The sequence below is a fragment of the Suricata suricatta genome, chromosome 1 (genome assembly GCF_006229205.1).
Source record: "Suricata suricatta isolate VVHF042 chromosome 1, meerkat_22Aug2017_6uvM2_HiC, whole genome shotgun sequence".
NCBI classification, from domain to species: domain Eukaryota; kingdom Metazoa; phylum Chordata; class Mammalia; order Carnivora; family Herpestidae; genus Suricata; species Suricata suricatta.
This window is the reverse complement of record NC_043700.1, coordinates 81623293-81643742: the sequence shown is the minus strand read 5'-3', so window position 1 is coordinate 81643742 and position 20450 is coordinate 81623293. Positions and strand designations below refer to the sequence as shown.

Sequence of the window (20450 nt, the reverse complement as noted above, 5' to 3'; positions counted from 1 at the left end):
ACAAAAGGGAATGTCAGACCACGACTGTGCTCTCTGAAAAGAAAGGACCGCATGCAAGGCACCTCATGCCCAGCTCTGGTTTTATGCTGACCTGTATTAAGGGCATCTCCTGAATTCCCTAGATCGCTGGGAGAAACACTCCCGAGATATGGGTAGGATTAGAGGCAGAGGGAGATCTGCTTCTTAACTTCCTGGTTCCTATTAATCCTTTTTCTCTGCTCGTAGAAATAGAGAAGAACAAAGGTACAGGTGGAAGCTAAGAACAAGCCTCATCTGAATACATTTCAAGGCTAAGATGCCGACCCATCCAGGCAATAGAAATGGTGGCGTTTCACACATAACCCATTCATGCTCAGTTCCCTCAAGAGTGGTCCAGATCTTATTGGTAGTTCTCAAGCTCTTTTAGATGGCTTGTATAATTGGTAGTTCTCAAGCTCTTTTAGATGGCTTGTATACAGTAGTGCCTAGTAATACAAAAGTGGTTTAGAATGTAAATGTCTATATCTTTGTTTAAGTCATTAAATGCATTATTTATGGGTGGCAACCATAACTGGTAGCCAATCAAAAGAACACCTTCTATTTCTTTGGGTGATATATGGGGACTCACTTAAGTAAATGCATGCATCTGTGCATGTGCATGTGTGTGTACGTGATCAGGGCAAATAGGGGCAGGTAAGGAAGACTGCAGGATGAGCCCTGTTAATGTCGTTAGTAGCCCAATAGTATCGAGACCCACACTTCTAAAACAGAAGAAAGCTCACAGGGGTGCTCATGGTGGTTTTATAAGAACTTCTCTGTCTCTTCTCATAAAACACTTTTGGGATTTCAATGTTTTCAGCCTCTCAAAAGCCATTAGGTAATGAAACTAACTTTACCAAAAAGTCCCTTTACTTATGGCAATTTGGAATAAGAGAAAGACCAGCTCAAATAATTTTTTTAATGTTCATTTATTATTGAGACAGAAAGAAACAGAGCATGAATAGGGGAGGGGCAGAGAGAGAAGGAGACACAAAATCTGAAGCAGACTCCAGGCTCTGAGCTGTCAGCAAAGAGCCTGATGTGAGGCTCGAACCTGCGAACTGTGAGATCATGACCTGAGCCAAAGTCAGATGCTCAACCGACTGAGCCACCCAGGGGCCCCTCAAATAATTTTTAAAGTTTAAAATGTAAGATGTTTAGCAGCAAAGACAGTTTATTTTAGCATCTGCAGATAGCACTCATGCATCAATTCAACTAACAAACATTTATAGGGTGCCTTCTAAGTAGCAGGCATTGCAGGAGGTTCTAGAGAGCATGATGAACAAAATAAACAAACAGGAGAGGCTGGAAGGCACACACTGTGTAGTGGGGACAGATAGGATGCAAAGGGGGCCCTGAGGACTAAGGTGACTGTACCTGACTGTGCCTGGTAAAGTCTTGTCTTGTTTACTGAATGACAGGGTGATCTATAATTACGAAATGAAACGCACAGTCTAAAGAACAGTAGCCTCTGATCACATTGTAATTATACTATCAGTAGTCTCCCAAGGAGATGAATAGTTCTCTTCCAGTTTTGTTTGTAATACCAATGATAAACAGGCGGAGTAAATTCATGAAGAGAGTGGAGTGCACTTTAGCATAGCCCTTGCATAAATAATCACAATTCTGTATCAGTGAGGTTGGCACTAATGAGATTTGACTGTCATTAAACTCCTCCAATGGCCAAAAAAAATAAAACCAAAAATAAGAACAACCTTTTTGAAAGGATAGCTAATTAACTGACACAATGATGCAGTAGATAGTGCAAAAAACGACTTCATCATCTATCTTCACATTTAGGACGGCCAAATAAAATATAGGATGCTCAGTTAGGTTTGAATTTCAGAAAGACAACAGATGGTTTTTTTAATTTAAATTTGTCCCTAATATTGAACAGAACATAGTTATCCTAAAATATTTTTTTGTTGCTTACCTGAAATACTATTTTAACTGGGTGCTGTAGACTGTTATTTGCTAATCCTGGGCACCTTACTGACAAGATTCTCAGGGAGCATTCACAACAGTCCTGTGTGTGCTCAAGCAGAATTGTCCCCTGACAGACTAGTCTGCCAATATTTTCTCAGGTTGATGGATCAAATCTACAAGGCGTGGGTCTTGCAAATCCCTTCAACAACAATATGGTCTTGCACGTGTTTCCCCATCCCCATCCCCTCCTCCCTTACCACGGCGCCCATCTTCATTAGTATCATAACACTAAGAACAAACAGCTATTTCCCTCTTAGCCTGACTGACAAAGCTGCACAAATGCAAATTCTTAAGGCACCAGAGGCAAATTTACTGCATTACTTTTCAGCACCTGCTTGAAAGAAACAGTTTAGCTCCTTTAGCAAATTTGTATGATAGCTTGGATGAAATCTGATGACAAAAGGGGCATGTTATCCCATGCACTGGGTTCTCCAGGGCAATAAAAATGACACGGCTTTGAAATTCTGTCACCGAGGAAAGAAAGTAAAAGCTTCTTAGTCTGGTGTGAAAGGTTCTGCCGTTCTAACTTTTTCTTCCAGAGGATGCTGGCAAACCACGGTCTGCTGCCTGGTTTTGTAAAGGCAGTTTTATTGGAACACAGCCTTGCACATTCCTTTCTGTGTCCTCTGTGGTTGCTTTCGTGTTATAACAGCAGAGTTGCAGAGTTGCACTGGAGACTGTATGTGGTCTCCAAAGCCTAAAATATTTACCATCTCAGCCTATACAGAAAAGTTTGCTGACTCCTGTTCTAGAGACCTCTGCGCTCACACTGGCTTACTCGCTGAACTCAAGCACACCTCTTTCTGTCTTAGCTTCCATACCACGTGATGCTTGCTTCTTCCTGTAAAACATATGTAACTAAACGTTTTAAATCCCAGAGGACACATACAGGACAAAAAGTGTGGGTCACATCTTGTTTTTTCATTCAAAACAGGAATAACCTTGAGATAAAAATGAGGCTTCTCAAGCCTCTGACATTTTTCTATTAAAAAAAAAAAAACTGAGAAAATGGCACTGTTTTGTGGCCGCTAAATGGCTACTCTCCGAGAACATTTGAGAAGTAGCTACTTGCAAGTAGCTTTCTAATCCTTCTTGCGGAAATTGGATTGAGAGTTGCATATTGGAGGAAGTCTGCTCATACTGGCTTAACCTGAGCCTACCCACCCTCTGCATGGAGCCCTACCTTCCCCAGTCTACCTTGACCTCTGGAACCGTGGTCCACCTTTCTCACTGGCGCCTCGTCCTGAACCACCACAGGACTGTCCATGTCTTTAATGATGGCCAACTTATGCGTCCTATTCCTCTAACTAGATTGTAAGCCTTTTACAGGAACAAATGAGGCACTGTTCACCCACGCATCCCTACCCTAACATATGAACACAGCCTATCCTCAAGTGGTATTTCCTAAGTGAAAGAATGGAAATGGAAACTGGGCTAAATTTGCTTTGAGAACAGAGGATTGAGTGGGAACATAACAATATAAACAGTGTTGCTCAAGAGCAGGGAGTAGTCTTTATATGCAGGATACGTGCATACAGTCTGCAAGTTAGGAAAGTTTCTTAAACTCTGGGCTTCATTTCTCCATTTGTCAACTGCAGCTACTAGTAGCGTTATTATGAGGATTAAATGGGTAATATCCATCAAGTGCTTAGAAGATGATCTGGGACATAGTAACTGCTCAGATAAGTAATAACTATTATTATGAAGCAGGCACACTCAAGGGTTTGATGGTGAGCTTTCTACTGAGAAACTAGGCTTACAACAGCATTGGGGAAATAGTGAAGAGATACTAGAATAGTCAAATGTGTAAAACTGCTTTAAAGTACTTTAGAAACAAGTAAGAAAAGGGGCGCTCGGGTGGTTCAGTCAGTTAAGCATCAGACTTCAGCTCAGGTCATGATCTCACGGTTTGTGAGTTCGAGCCCTGCATCAAGCTCTGTGCTGACAGCTCAGAGCCTAGAACCTGCTTTGGATTCTGTGACTCCCTCTCTGTCTGCCCCTCCCTCACTCACACTGTCTCTCTCTCTTTCAAAATAAAAATAAACATTAAGAAAACTTTACAAAAATCATGCAAGAAAGATTCCTCTGTCTGGAATAATTTGAGTGATCCATTGCACAGAAGAAGGATGGAATAAATGCCCCTTTAAGTGAAAAAAGTAACATGTATTCGTTACAAAACAAACAAAAAACAAATCCAGCACTACAAAGATGTAGAAAGTAGACATTCCCACTATTCTTACTCAATTTGGCATGTACCACTTAAGACTCCCCCCCCCCCGTATATATATCATACACTTTCTCACCTCTGTGGAGGTTGTTTTAATAATGGGATCATACTATGTACAATGTTCTTGACTTGTATTTTCTTACAGTTGATTTCAACATTTTGGCAGGTTCTTTGGTGTGTTGAGAAACTACAAAAATGGTCTTTTGATTTAGATTTTTTTGGCACCAGCCCCTGAATCAAGTAACCAGAAAATGTACAGAAAATTGAAACATCAATTTTAATTAGATTTCTTTCTCTACATATACACACAGACCATTTCCACCTATTTTGTCAAAGCTCTTATATTTAAATTTCTGGTAATAAATTCAATTATGAAATCTAACTTAAAAAGACATGAGGAATTTTTATAATTTTATTTTATTTCTTTAGTGTTTATTTATTTATTTTAGGGGGAGGGGCTGTCAACACAGAGCCCTACAGGGGACTCCATCTCTCCAACAGTGAAATCATGACTTGAACTGAAATCAAGAGTTGGATGTTTAACTGACTGAGCCACCCAGGTGCCCTGGCATATCTGCATTCTACTCAAATATTACTGTATTATCATTTAAAAGTCTTTAACACTGAATACACAAAAGTGCTTTTAGGAGACAACAGCTTTGGCTTTTCCTTGGTATATATCTTGGTATATCTTCTATACAGAAGATCCGTGAGTCTGTAGGATTTGTTTATCATAAAGGCTCAAGATGACAGGAACATTTTTTTAACTTTATTTTTATTTTTAATGTTTATTTATTTTTGAAAGTGAAAGTCAGAGAGAGAGAGAGAGAGAGAGAGAGAGAGAGAGAATGAGCAGGGGAGGGGCAGAAAGAGAGGAAGACACAGAATCCAAAGCAGGTTCCAGGCTCTGAGCTGTCAGTGTAGAGCCTGATGTAGGGGTTCCAAACCCACAGACCATGAGATCATGACCTGAGCTGAAGTTGGATGCTCAACCGACTGAGCCACCGAGGCGCCCCTGAGAGTAACATTTTTGAAGAGCAATTAGTGAAATCTAGTTTTGCTCTCTAAAAATAAATCCTAAGAAAACTCTGCTAGCCATGGTTATCAACAAATAATAGTAAGAACAATAATAAAAGATAATAATAATCCATCCTTGATCTTGAGGACATTATGCTAAGTGAAATGAGTCAGACAAAGACAAATGTTGTAAGTCCTCACTTACGTGTGGAATCTAAAAAAAGCCTCACTCATCAAGACAGAGAACAGAGGGGCAGCTGCCAGGAGCTCAGGGAGGAGGCACTGAGGAGCTGTTGTTGGTCACAGGAGACAAACTTCAAGCAAGAAGATGAGTAAATTCTGAGGATCTATTGTATGCCATGATGACTATAATGAACAATACCATATTATATACTTGAAAGTTAAGACAGTAGGTTTTAAATATTATCGCAATTGGGGCGCCTGGGTGGCTCATTCGGTTGAGCATTCGACTTCGGCTCAGGTCATGATCTCACAGTTCCTGAGTTTGAGGCCTGCGTCGGCTCTGTGCTGACAGCATGGAGCCTGGAGCCTGCTTCGGATTCTGTGTCTCCCTCTCTCTCTGACCCTTCCCAGTTCACACTCTGTCTCTCTCTTAAAAAGAAACAAACATTAAAAAGAAACAAACAAATAAATATTATCACAACAAAAACAGAGGTAATTATATGAGTGGATGAAGGTGTGGTAATCATTTTATAATATAAATGGATCATATCATCATGTTACACACTCACATATATCATAAGTCAATAATAGCTCAATAAAACTGGGAAAATATGCAGATAGAGTAGACAGACCAAAAAAATACATGTTTTCCCATGCATGCCTTCTAGGTAGTCTCCACTCTGCAAAGTCTTTACAAGGTTTCTCCCTCAATCTTTACAACAACTTGGAGAAGTAGGGTACCATCATCCCTACTTTATAAACGAGGAAACAAATTCACTAGATCGGAGCTCCTCTGGGTTGATTCTTCAAGTAAACTTTCCATCAATCTGCCACGCTCCTACCAAGGCTGTTCAAGCTCTTAGGAGAAAGTGAATATATTCACCCCAGGACTCTGAACTTGTCACAATTCCTGTTAATGAGTGACCTCAAGTAACTTAACACAAGAAAGAAAGGCAGTCAGTCAGGGTCAGAGCTATTTCCTCGCTTCTGGCTCCTCGATTCTCACTTCTCTGTTCTCATAGAAGATTGGCAGATGCAGTGAGAAGGGGAAGGCTCTGGAGTTGAACTCACCTTGGCCTGAATCTCACTCAGCTCCAACTCCTACTGACGAGGTGGCCTTGGACAAGTTATTTAACCTCTCTGTGCTTTAGTTTCGTCACACGTAAAATAGGATTATAAAGCCTACTTCACAGGTTGTTGCAAAGGGAACATGCCCAATGTGGAACAAATGGTAGGGACTCGAAGTTCTCCATCTCTTTTCCACTCCCCCGCTTCCTGTATGTCACAGGAATTGTTGCCTTAATCAAAACAGTTCATTACAATGCAGATGAATATCTTTGTTGAGCCTGGTTCCAGCAAAAGCTGGATGACTATCAGGAACATAGGAGGGACTTTTGCCTTGTGTGGGAGGCTGGAATACAGGACTTCAGAAGTCCATTCCAACTCCAGTTTCCCTGAAATGTGACCAAGTGCTTTCTAAAAACCAAATACAAGAAATCCTGCGTGGGCCGGTCACCTGGAAAATGGCAGCCTTTCTCAGTGGCTCACCAAATGGACACCCTTGCTTAGATTATTCGGCCAATGATAAACTACAAAAAGCCTTCTTAGCTGGATACATTAGTGTAGGGAATCAACACCAGGAGTAGTCAATAATACTTTGAAATCTAACTGGCACATCAAGAGGCAGCATCAATAATATAAAAAATATATAACTAAATGAATTCACTCATCTTTATCTCATAATGAGGCTAAAAACCACACAATTCCCTAATATTCCATAGCCCAAAGCCAAATACCTCTTTCTTGTTACCATCCTAAAATTTCAAGAAGTTCTGCAAAATTGCCTTTACGCCCATAAATCTTGGTTGAAATGAGAACAATTAAGGGGGAAGAAATGCCTTAAAATGAACACTCATGGGCTCTGGGTGGCTCAGTAGGTTGAGTGCCAGCTTCAGCTCAGGTCATAATCTCAGTTTGTGGGATGGAGCCCTAGTTCATGGGTTTAAGCCCCGCATCAGGCTCTGTGCTGACAGCTCAGAGCTTGGAGTCCACTTCATATCCTGTGTCTCCCTCTCGCTCTCTCTCTCTGCCCACCCCTCCTCTGCTCATAACTCTCTCTCTCAAAAATAAAATGAAAAATATGTTTAATGTTTATTTATTTCTGAGAGAGAGAGAGAGAGAGAGAGAGAGAGAGAGAGAGAGAGAGAATTAGTGGGGGAGGGGCAGAAAGAAAGGAGACACAGAATCCCAAGCAGGCTCCAGGCTCTGAGCGGTCAGCACAGAGTCCGACCTGCAGCTTCAACTCACGAGATCATGACCTGAGCTGAAGTCTGACACTTAACCGACTGAGCCACCCAGGCACCCCTAAAAGAAAATTTTTTAAAATGAACATTCAGAGCTGGGGATTAGTATAAAAATCAGAGCTGTGTACATGAAAGTATTCTGCACAGTAAACATTTTCATAATACTCCAGCAAATCCGCTGGGGCCAGAGAGGCTCCAGAGCCCCATTGACAAAGCCTCAGATTCCTTTCTCCTCACTGCATAAATTGCCTTCATCTCAGCACCAGAGCCGATGTTAAGTCCCAGTTTACTAATCTTAGTCTTAGGACATTGGCTTCATTTCTTTACAGAAGGAAAGAAAGGGGAAAGCAATGGCTGCCTGAAAAGACAATTTAAAAAGTAAGGTCCATTTTCCCATTTATTCCTAATTTGTGGGATAAATTATCTGGTAAAGAAGGACTGAGCTGACTTTAGGTTCTGACTTATGTTGGTTTTAATAAGGTTTTCTGTTCTACATTTTGCCATATAAAATAAAGACCAACTGTTGATTCAGATCTCAAAACTAGTGAACAGTCTGAGGTTGAGATCATAGTAAAAAGGCAAACCATGTAGATTTTGGCTATTTAAATTGATTTAGAAATAGGTAACTATTTCCTGATTTTATGTGACATATATTTAATTAAGATGTTTAAATTCTCCACCAACAGTGGGCACCTCTGTGGTGTGGGCGGGGGGGGGGGGAGAAAAAGGGGAGTGTGTTTGTTTTTTACACTGGTGTAGTTCTTAAAGTCTGTTATTCTACCAAAAGTATTTTCTATACCTGAAAAATTTAAAAATCAAATATTCTGCTTCTATCTAGGAACTTGCTGAAAATTTAATAGGGCCTATTTTAAAATTCTTATTCAAGGGGTGCCTGGGTGACTCTGTCAGTTAAGCGTCTGACTTCGACTCAGGTCATGATCTCATGGTTTGTGAGTTCAAGCCCCGTGTCGGCCTCTGTGCTGACAGCTTAGGGTCTGGAGCCTGCTTCAGATTTGGTGTCTCCCTCTCTCTCTGCCCCTCCCATGTTCATGCTCTGTCTCTCAATAATAAAAATGTTAAAAAAATTTTTTTAAATAAAATTCTTATTCAGGATTATTACATCTTATGTAAAGTAGAAAAGTGATTCTAGACTTTCCCTGATATAAATTTATATTTGCTTGAAACCCTCTCACATGCCCAGCTTTTGGCAGAGGTTGTGGTAATGGTTTCACGAGTATATACTTGACTCCAAATTCATCAAGTTGTATCCATTAAATATGTACAGCTCATTGTGGGTGAATTACACCTCCCTAAGATGGGGTGAAAAATGCCATGCCCAGTTTCACGTTTCATAGAGGAGTAGAACACACCCGGCCAAATCTCCTGTCACTATACTTTGCCATTTCCCAAACAGGCTCTGCAAGTGCAAACCAACCCTTTGAAGGAACATAAGCCGGCGTTACAGGTGTGAACAACTTTTAAAACTTCTAAAAGAAACTGTATGTTTCCTCATCTGTTATTTCAAAAGGTTGATTTCAGCCTTTAATGGGGAATTTTTTTCAGACTAAAGCCTCCTGCTTGGCAGGAAAAGTATAGGGTCCTCACGTTGTTTTACCCAATACGTCAGCCCTAGAAGCTGGGAGCCATGGTAGGGCCAAAAATAAATAGTCGAATGTAAATTGAGGAACAGGTGCCTGGAGCAACAGCCGACTTCTCGCTGACCACGTCCCCACCCGGCTTAAAAAGACCTAGTAGATTCCACTGCCTTTCTTTTTTCTTTTCAGTCATAAGATTATCTCACTAATGTTTATGGCAAATCCTTTTAGCAGATGTCTCATAATATGATCAGTATTGGGCTTAAGAAAGAAGGTGACAGTGACCTTTCGAGAGCTTGTCACTGTACCACATGTCACAAAATCAGTGACACTGACCTTGTCCCCTCACAGTATCAGCTCCCATCAACCTGAAGAAGGCTAACAAAGATAACCTCTTAAGGTCCTTGCTAATACATCATTCTTTGATTCTACCATCTGATCTAAGTCTCTACAGGTATTTGAGGGGTATGTGTAAAAATTTGTGAATTGGTGCCTCACACTTGATCTTAGCCCAAAGGCCGAGAAGCGATGTGAATTGGTGCCTCAAAAAGAAAAAAAAGTCAAGGAATTTATTTCTGTTTCATAGATAGTTACTGGCCTAGTGTTTCCACCTGACCTAGTGCTTCCCCTTTTCCACGCTGAGACACATGGACACTTGACTCAGGGGTAAATGGGTGAAACGGCTTGCAGCCAGAAGTGACTAGCTTACTAGCTTGACAGAGGGAGGAAGGTGCTTGGGAAGTGTCAGGTCCCACCGAGCTGCCCCCAGAGCCAACAGGATCAGTATCTTGGAGCTAACACAGCACATTCTTAGCACAGCAGTGCATAAGTTCAGTCTAACCCTCCAACACTGTGCACCAGGTCTGGGAAGCAAGCAAGTAACCAATGTTAAATTAAACCAAACCTGATAGACTGATTTCCCTGAGTCAGTCCATGACAGGGTGTGATCACCATACTACCAGATTTAAAGCATGAGTGTGTGTTGTGGGGGGTGGGGAGCGGCATGGAGTGGGTGCTCTGGGTGAATTCTACCTTTTATTTCAGCTCCCATACTATTCAGCAAGGTTTTTTTGTTGTTATTAGTGTCAAATTAAGGGAAAGTCCCATGAAGCAGATGAAACAAACACAAATTCCACCCTTGAGGAAATCTCTATCCTGTAGGAGAAATCAGACATTTACAGAGATATAAATTTGTTGAATGAACAAAATAATAATTGCAGCATCATGAGGTAAGAAGAAACACTTTCCAGAAAAGAGGTATAAATAAATTTCTATGAAAATGAGGCAGGAAAAGTTTCCCTCTGGACAGGTTAAAGGAACCGTGAGAAAAGAAAGCATTGATATCAAATCTTGAGAGCCCTCGATAGGACCCAGGCATCCACAGCAGGGCAAAAGAAAGGAAGTAAAATATCAGCCATTTAAGGTTTGTTGCAAACAAACCTTGGCTAAAAGGAGGGGAGGTGTGGGGCTGGGGACAATGGGAAAGAGAAGGTTGGAATGAATAATGAAATACAATTTTATAAAAGGTCTATGATGGGTTTTTATTGCTTTCCTTACTCTTCCTTGCATCAGATAATGGGAGAGCCTGAGGGACTGCTAAAAACTTTAAAAACAATCCACTCCAGGGGCACCTGGGTGGCTCAGTAGCTTAAGCATCCGACTTTGGCTCAGGCCATGATTTCATGGTTCATGGAGTCGAGCCCTGCCTCAGGTTCTGCACTGACAGTTCAGGGCCTGGAGCCTGTTTCACATTCTGTGTCTCTCTCTGTCCCTCTCCCACTTGTGTGTGCTCTTCTCCCTCTCTCTCTCTCTCTCTCTCTCTCTCTCTCTCTCTCTCTCTCTCTCTCTTATAAGCATTAAAAAAGAAAACCCGATCAATCTATAGAAAAAGGATTCTGGGTCACAAGCCAGTCCCTTGATCGCCCTTGAACTGTCAGTTTAGGCATTCCCTTTCCCAAAGGAATCCCACGGTTAAGGAAGCTTCGGCTCATTAGCAATGTCCAGAGCTCAGAAGCAGTTGCTTTAGCTAAATCCATTTCTGCAACACCCAACCAAGTGGTCAGAAGGAGAGCTGGCCCTCCCATGGCTCTGAATTCCTCTAAGTGCTAGAGAAATTCACGTGGTTGCTCTTTGTTTCTGAAACTGACAGGGTTTAAACGCCATGGATGGAAGACTGGGCGTGTGCAACGCCAACTCTTCTTGAAAGAGAAAGTCATTTCTACAGTCATTCCCTCCTATCTCAAGAGAGAAAGGAGCTTCTGCCTCGCAGCATTCTCAGGTAGGAGGCGAAAGGAAAGTAGTAAGAATGCTGCTGGAAACATATTTTAAGTAGAGCATACTCGTTATGACATCAGCACTAAGGACTCACACATGGTACAGGTTATCCCAAAGAGCAGTATTTCAAACACCGTGGGTCTGGAGCTGTACACCTTCTATGTTTACCTGTCCCATGTCTCATTGCCTAAACTGTGATGATGTGGCTCTGAAGAGCTTTGCTGAATATTTTCTTGACTAATCTCATGGGGACAGAGCGTATGCTGAGGAAATCATGAACCCACGAGCCGGCAGCATCTTCCTTCGGGGTGTGAAGAAACCAGACCGTGACTACTGGGACAAAGGGCTGCCTGCGGCAGACTTGAGTGTGTCTTGTACTTAAGAAAAAGCGAGAAGCTGCCACTAGCTGAACTGCCCAAACTGGCCCCTAACAAAAGCAATCCCCATTTGTGGGACTTCATGGAGATGCATTATCCAGAGGAGCAGGTGAAATCCATCAAAGAACTGGGTGACCCACGTAACTGACTGGTGCACAATGGGAGCCCCCGATTCTGGCATGGCAGAGTGGCCATGTCAAGCACGCCGTAGGAGGCAGTGACGGACCTAAGCCTGAGGCTGGCTTTGCCATAGCAGCACAGGTGACTTTCTTGGTCCCCAAGGCAGTGCATACATGTTGAGGTTGCTTTAGCCTTTTCAATAGCTGTACCAAAACATCCAGTGAAATGCCATTTGTATCATTTCTTCAAGTAAAGTAATTTGGTACCCCCCCCCCCCGAAACAAAACAAAACACAACTGTGAGTGGTACCTGCCATCAAAGAAGAAGAACTTCCCCCGTCCATTCTTCTCTCCATGAACAAAGTTCCCCTCAAATCTGTCTGTGGAGGAGTAGGTGACCGTGCAGAACCCGTGAGGCAATCCATCGTCATCCAGATGCCCTGGAGAAAGGGAACCGCAAGGCAAGCCTTAGCATCTTTAACACTCTCCCACCGACACGTCTGTGCTTGGATCCTGCCAGCAAGTTCCCTGAGAAGGACCCCCTCCTTGCCTGAGCGGGAGTGAATGCCAAGGTCTCTGTGCCTGCATCAGCAGTATTGACTTGACTGTTAAGTACACTTTGTGAGCGGATGGGGGCCGCAGTAGAGGGAGTTACACATATTTCAGAATATGAGCCGGAAAAAAAAAAAAAGCTTGCATGTTACTGGGGACTAAAAGTTATTACCAATACTAACATGTGCATGTTTCAATTTACGAGGCACTTCTCCATGAAGTACTGCTTCTGTTTGGAATTTACGCCCCTAAACACTCATGCTTAATTGAAATGTGACTGAGATAGCACCATTTTATAGTCCACTGGAAGGTACACTGTCTTTGCAATAAGTTACGTAATTGTAGAACTCAGTATACAGTATGATTATATATATATACAGTATGATGTGGAGGACTCTAGCCAGGTGACTTTTGAAATCCTCACTGCTTGCTATTTGTTACATTTGAACAACAAAGGACATAGCCATGTCTCTAACACTACCCTAACATTTATACACCTCATTGTACTAATGTATGAACTCTGAGTCCTTCTAAGCCTGAACTTAAGCTTGACCTTGAACTTGCTGCTTTAGTTTACAATTCATTTCAGCTTTGAATGTTTAGTAATAACCTTGTCGTATACCCTCTACCACAACATTCAGAGGTCTTGTGCTTTAAACACGCTAGAAGTATCCACATGGCCATTTAGGCAGGGATGTTGAACATCAGCAGCATTTACTATACTGTGGTCTTTAAATTGCTGGTTCTTTCTGAATCATAGACTGGTATATTCCAATATTTATGTATACAGTCAATATTTAGGTTTCTTATTATTATCTACATATTTCATAAAATCCACACATCATCTCACTGGTGTCTTCCCAATTACTCTGGTGAGCTAATTTTATGGAGGTGGGTGAAAATGAAGGCAGTAGTTGATCTACTGGCTTTTCCTGGGTTAACGACCTGGGTCATGGATGAAAAAGGTATGGGAGCATTAAACACTATATACAGTGCAGGGCCATTAAACACTTCAATGTGGCTTCCAGATGGTTCACAGACATAAAAGAAAACACAAACCATATCACCACAATGAATGCTTTGATTTCCTAAAATGATTTCTTCTAACATGATAAAAAAATATCATCCCTTAGAAGAGAGGTTAAGTGACAAGCGTTATTATGAAGATCAAAAACCCTCTTTATTTGTGTTATTGATCACATAAACATAAAAAACAATGAACAAATACACTGGTTTATTGCTACATCTGACTCTGTATAGAGAATGAGTTACCTAGAATATTACAGCAAAACATGGCTCCTTAAATAAATCACAATCAATATGGTCCTTTCCTCTTCACACATATTTTTTCCTACAAAGAGCCAGGAAATTAGGGGTTAGAAAGCTAACTAGGCCATAATTGCTTTCTTCTCCTCCAGATACTAACTATACCCGACACATTCAATGATACTTGAGTCATACTAAATAATTTGGACAATTATTTACTAAACACGTACTGATAACATTTCTCTGATTGAAATAAATTACATATACTTTTTTCTTTTCATAAAAAAACCGCACTCAGTGTATAGCTAAAAGTATTCTTCTATGAAATGTTGGAATTAACATTTCTATGAATTTAGCATTCTACTTATATTTTAGGTATAAATATCAGAATAATTACTTCAGCCTTATTCTGAAGCAGTTACTAATTAGTTGAAACTGTTTTCCCCACAAAAAACAGTTCATGTATTTCAGACTTTAAAAACTTAACATGTGATGAAACTTGTTATTCTACTTTAGATCAAGAGTACTATTATGAGAAACTTGAATACTAAGGGGGGAAAAAAGTCCAGTGTAAATTCATTTCCACCTTCCCTCATTTACAACGGTCCTATCCCATTTCTGGATAATACATTGCAGGTGCATCCCCAGCAATGGAAAATTAGAGAAAATTTCAAGTGTCACATAACATGCTAAAAGCACGTCAGGGACAGTACTATCCCAGTGAGATGAAAGCAAAGACATCACTCAATCCCATTCCATGAAGGATGCTTCTGTTGACGTGTCTTCCACAGGCCAGTGAAGAGACATCCCACCACCTTCTTAGTCTCTAGGGTGAGAGAGGGACAGGGAAGAGCTGCTGAAGGAGGGCCATTTTTCAGGTGACACTTTGTGTTTGGACAGATGTGGACATGGGACACTTCCTCCTCCCGATGTCAGTCTGCAGGAGGACCCTTGTCGGCTTGTTTGCTTTGTTTTCCTCTCGTCTTGCCAAACAAGGATGATTTATCAATGAACAGGATCAGTTAAAAAGGGCTTGAAATTACGGGCTGTGATCATTCAAGAATTCCACCCCGAATATTTAATAGCCCGGAGTGGTTCTCCTCACAGTAGAACTGGGTATCTAAAAACAACAGCCACAACCAAAACGATAACAAGGACTTTCCAAAGAAAGAAACGTAGGGAAAGAAGAAATCGGGGGGTGGGGGGTGATGCCTCACGTCGCCTGTCAACATGCAGATCCTCTGGTACAACTTTTACTCAAACGTCCTGTGGATAATAACATCCTGTAATATTTGTCTGGTCAGAAACAGACGTTTAATGGAGGGGCTGCTACTATACAGAGAAGAAAAAAGTGTGCAAACCAATGGGCGAGGTCGTTCTCTGTTATCTAAAGTAAACCTTACCTCAACCCCCCACATTCCAAGTTTATTTCCTCATCCGAGGAAGCCAAAGCTGAGCACCCAAGAAACCCATTAACCACTCTGAACGTGCTAATGAATACTGAAAGCCCCTTTCCAGTCCTTTTCTCTCTAGAGAAGGGCACACTAGCAGACTGCCCTTTCTTCCTTGCTGCTGGGGGAAGAGGGTACTGCTAAAGAGGTAGGTATCTTCAGGACCCAGGAAGAGAAGTGGAAGAAGCCTTTGTAGTTGAGATAGTTCTCAAGATAAAATATTTTAAAAAAAGAAAGCAAGAAAAAAAAGGGGGGCGCCTGGGTGGCTCAGTTGGTTGAGCTTCCGGTTTTGGCTCAGGTCATGATTTCACAGTTCGTGGGTTCGAGCCCCGTGTCAGGCTCTGTGCTGACAGCTAGCTCAGAGCCTGGAGCCTGTCTTCAGATTCTGTGTCTCCCTCTCTCTCTGACCCTCCCCTGTTCATGCTGTGTGTGTGTGTGTGTGTGTGTGTGTGTGTGTGTGTGTCTCTCTCTCTCTCTCTCTCTCTCTCTCAAAAATAAATAAAACATTAAAAAAAAAGATAGTTCTCAAGATAACCACCAGGATCTTCAACAGCATGTCCTGGTTCTGAATTCCTATCCCTTCCAAGCATTACCTAACTCAGAGAGAAACACCAGTCCTCCTTGCTCTCATTGAGGTCAATTTGCAAAATGCTCTAAGGCAGCCAATAGCCTTCTGGGCCAGTTCCCACTAAACACAGGTTGAACACCAGACCCAAACAACAAGGAGAATTCACTTGAATGACTGTTCTGTGTTGATAACGTTGTCCTGGCTCATGTGCTATATATCCGTCTGCAGCATGATTCTAAATATTTAGAGGTTAGAGAAGGAAAAATGTACTTTTTCACTCTGTTCTAAAGATCATTATCTACGGAACAGATAGAAAGTTAAACTCGTCCCCCTCAAGTTACCTCTCAGCTTTTTTCCTGTCTTCTTGTAAGAATACAGGACCAGACCTGTAATTTGTGCAATGATGGTTCACCTGGGCAAAGGAAACTCCCTCTGGATCAGACACCAGCTGATTACCTGCCTCAGGCTTACCCACAGGAGACCTATCTGAGAATAGGGTGTGTGTGTGTGTGTGTGTGTGTGTGTGTGTGTGTGTGTGTGTGTTTCCTTCAGAACAAGAGACACTTACATGCATTGTTGGTTTTGTAGAATAGGACTGCTTTAAAAAAGTAATAATAATAAAAGGCAAACTTGATTATTCGTGCAAAGCACCTGCCCTTGTTATGATGCATTTACACCGGTGGTTAAAAACATACTTTGATTAAAAAAAGTTTTTTTAATGTTTTTAAATTTATTTTTGAGAGACAGAGAGAGTCAGTGTGAGCAGGGGAGGGTCAGAGAGAGAGGGAGACACAGAAACTGAAGCAGGCTCCAGGCTCTGAGCTAGCTGTCAGCACAGAGCCCGACGCGGGTCTGGAACCCACGAACTGTGAGATCATGACCTGAGCAGAAGCCGGACGCTTAACCGGCTGAGCCACCCAGACGCCCCCATACTTTGATTTTTGAAAATAATTCTTTGTAAGATCTCAATTATTAGTTGTGAAGGTCACAATTTTAATGCGTGGCCCACAGGGAGAGGGGGCTCCCAGGGCACTGAGCAAGTACAGAGTGTGAGCCGGCCTTGTTAGAGACAGGCAGGATCAGATATTAGGGGGCCTTATAATATTTTTAGTATTTTGAGGAAGTTGGGGGGAAGTGGAATGCTGAGATGCTTATTTTCTTTCTGGCCTTTTAGTTCTGGAAATTCTGATATTTCCTTTTTATGAGTATTCTCCCTCAGTGTCTCCTCTATTTCTCTGAGCCTTTCCGTTATTTTCTTGCCTGCTTAACCACATATCTAGATTATTTCAAAGAACCTTCTAGGCGATCCCTTATCCTGTAGAGCTCTGGGCCTGACATTCCCAGCTCTAAAAAGTCCCCAAAGCTTCCTATTGCTTTCAGCACACAATCCACATTATCAGCCTCTGTGTCTTAGCCTCCGCTCTTCCCCTCGGCCCTCCGAGCAGAACTGAATGGTTGGCCTCTGAATGTGCCTACGTCACAACAGGATGCCAAAGCTGCATTCCCTCATGGAGTTCCTCTCTCCACCAGAACCAACCCTGGACCACCTCTTCCGGAAAGTCCTTCCCTAGCCACTGCCCCAAGCTGGAATTAATTCTTATTTCTTCTCAACCACCATAATTCATCTGTTTGGATGTGTATGATACACTTATTTAAAATTATATTAAGGACCACATTGTATTCAGCTCTGTAACTATGGGTAGACAAAGAAATAAACCTAGTAATAAACAACTCTGTTCCCAAAGCTAAACACCACTTCTCCTGAACCAATGAGCCTTGAGGAGTTTTTTAAAAAGCCACAGCAGGATCTCAGGTGGCACCGTCAGGCTCTCTGAGGCCAGGGCTTGCTGCCTCCCCAAAGGAGCACAGCCTCTAGGAGTACACACATTTCCTCCACCACCCAGCTTTCCCCTGAGGATTCGTCCACTCAGAGCCTAGAATTTCACCCAGGCTACAGTTCCACCCTGACAGAGAACCAACATTTAAACTCTCATCCTGGAAAGACCAATTCCTCCCCTAGAGTAAACTGCTAAGCAGGAAGAAAAAGAAGGAAAAGGAAGTCTGTTAGAGGGGCTGTAAGCTAAATTCTCTTTCCCCAAATACATTTTTCTGAAAGTCACTGAACTGTCAGAACCAACCTCTGGAGTGATGAGGAGTGGTACCGACAGAATACTTAACTGTTGCTTTCACACTCACTTACCAAGTATTTCATGTATTTGAATGACTCATTAAAAACAATTTTTTTTTTAAAAGGAAAAATGTAGGGAGGAAGTCTGGTATGGGGGACGGAGGTCCTGGAGGTCCAAGCCTGTCTCCTACCTCACTGAGTGGGCTTGGATTTGTGCCTCAGCTTCCTCCTCTGTAAAATTAGGAAAATATTAGTGCCCACCTCAGAAGACTGAGTGGATAATGTGTACATGAAACATTTAGCACAGAGCCTGAGCATGATAACAACTGCACAATTACAGCAATGATAATTGTGAAAACTGAACTGCTGACAGACGCAGTTTATGGAGAGAGGTAGGTGATACTTTGACACCAAGATACTCAGGCTAGCCTTTGACCAGTCTCCCATGCATGTGCTAGAGGATAAGTCAAGGCTATGACAGAGGCTCTACAGAGGCCAACAATGGCTGGAGAAAAGCCCACTGCTACAGTTCACTGCGTGTACATACGCATGCTCTAGACACTGAGTTTGAGCTTTAGATGCTTCTAAACAAGTTGTTTACTCCCGCTCAGGTAAAACTGAGTGACCATGTGTCCTGGATTGCCCCAAACATTCAAAGCTTAAACTAGTTTTTTCCAGCATAACCATTTATAGTGACATCCCTCTTGCTCTCAAGCACATTCTGATTTGGGACAGTAACGTATATCGCTGTCCTATATAACAGATTGTTTCTTGTTTGTATACAGAATCCTCCAAAACAACGGAAACATTTCTAAAGCTGCTTGTTCACATTTTACAAGGTGACCAGAGACTGTGGACAACAGGGCCTCCTTTTTGAAGGAGGGTGGTCTGACCTGGGGAGCCCTGTCTGCGATCAAGGATTTGCATTAAATTTTACAAGTAAAAGTAAACTTTGAAGAATAACAAGTCCTCACAATTTGAAAAGAGCACATTTTTCATTTATCTTTCATAACATGAAAGCACAAGAAGTCAATAATTTAAATTTAATGAAGGCTCCCATGCCTTTGGCACCCCCTGAGCCCCCAACATTGGCTTTAATTATTAGATAAATAGTTCTGTGAATTCACAACACTGTGAAATTAAAACAAAAAGTTAACGAAATAAGTTTTAACAGTTACACCAAGATGGATAATTTTTAGAGAATTCAGAATAATTAAGACCTCGAGGTCACTGCAAACGGAGTCAATTATATTTTATAAAAACATGAAAAATGGATTTCTTCTCCAATGTAGCAATAACAATGTATCCTTATGCGTCTGTATAGTATTGTTACTTTTTCTTTACCTTTTATGAGAACTTGTTTATACAAATTAGATAGAAACCAGACTCAACCAAAAGCTTAAAATTATTTACTTGGATGCTTGGTTTAAAATATTCTGGAATAATACCACACAACACCGCAAAACATCACGACGCACTGTCTGGGGTGGAATCAAATAAATAAACACACTAGAGAGTATTTTCCTATATTCAGTGTTACAAAATCATTACATCTCCTGATACAAACAAGTAGATTGTATAACGTCCCCACCTCGCTCGTTAGAACTAGCAAAAAAAAAAAAAAAAAAAAAAAAAAAAAGAGGTGGAGAAACTCAGCAAAACAAAGTGGCGAGAAAAGTCGGGGGAGGGGCGCTAGAAGCGAAGGGGCGGAGAAACACGACACCAAGTCGGTGATATCACCCACAGCCAACGGCATGGAATTCAGAAAGTTAAGTGTCACCAAGCAATTTCGGTCAGGGCTTGCGGCGCGCCAGCACAGCGTGGCGGCGGCGGCGGCACCCGGGCTCGGAAGCAGGAAGGGGGAGGGGTGGTTTGACTGAGTTCGCTCGGGGGCATTAGAGAGGAGGGCCACCTCCTCCCGGTCGGCGTGCGTTCAAGTCCCGCGTCGGGAGCGACGTTCATTGCCCTGCAATGATTTCATCTTTTCGGATGAGCGGCCGCCTGGGCCGCGGCTGCCACGTGCCTGGTTCGGCCCCGTGCGCTGCGCCGGGGGACGGACCCGGACGCGGCCGCGGTCACCGCAGGTCGCAGCGGCGAGCGGAAGGAAAGGGCTGGCAGCCGGAGAGGGGCTCGGGGTTGCCAAAATCAGGCCGGGGGGTCGCTCGGCCGAGACTGCTGGTCTCAGAGGGCTGTCCCCCCGCACACCCCCCAGCTTACATCCCCCAAAGAGGGAGGGCCAGTGTGCGGTGCAGGTTCGCAACTCTGAGGGCGGATGCAGGCGGTGGCCGGCGCGCTGGAGCGGCCGTGCTCTTCCGGGGGGCCCTAGCCCCGCGGAGCCCAGTTCCCGGCCTGCGCCCCACCGCGCAGTGCGCGCTCCCGGCGGCGT

At 42.6% G+C, this 20450-nt stretch overlaps 1 protein-coding gene across 3 annotated transcripts in view; it reads right to left on the bottom strand.

Moving 5' to 3' along the window:
* The window catches only part of SETD7 (SET domain containing 7, histone lysine methyltransferase), a 48844-nt gene that overhangs the window by 26898 nt on the left and 1496 nt on the right, over window positions 1-20450 (bottom strand). For all 3 annotated transcript variants that reach the window (XM_029940831.1, XM_029940837.1, XM_029940828.1), the window contains exon 2: window positions 12410-12539. In XM_029940831.1, the coding sequence (XP_029796691.1) occupies window positions 12410-12539 (130 nt within the window). The remainder of the gene's footprint in view (window positions 1-12409; window positions 12540-20450) is intronic.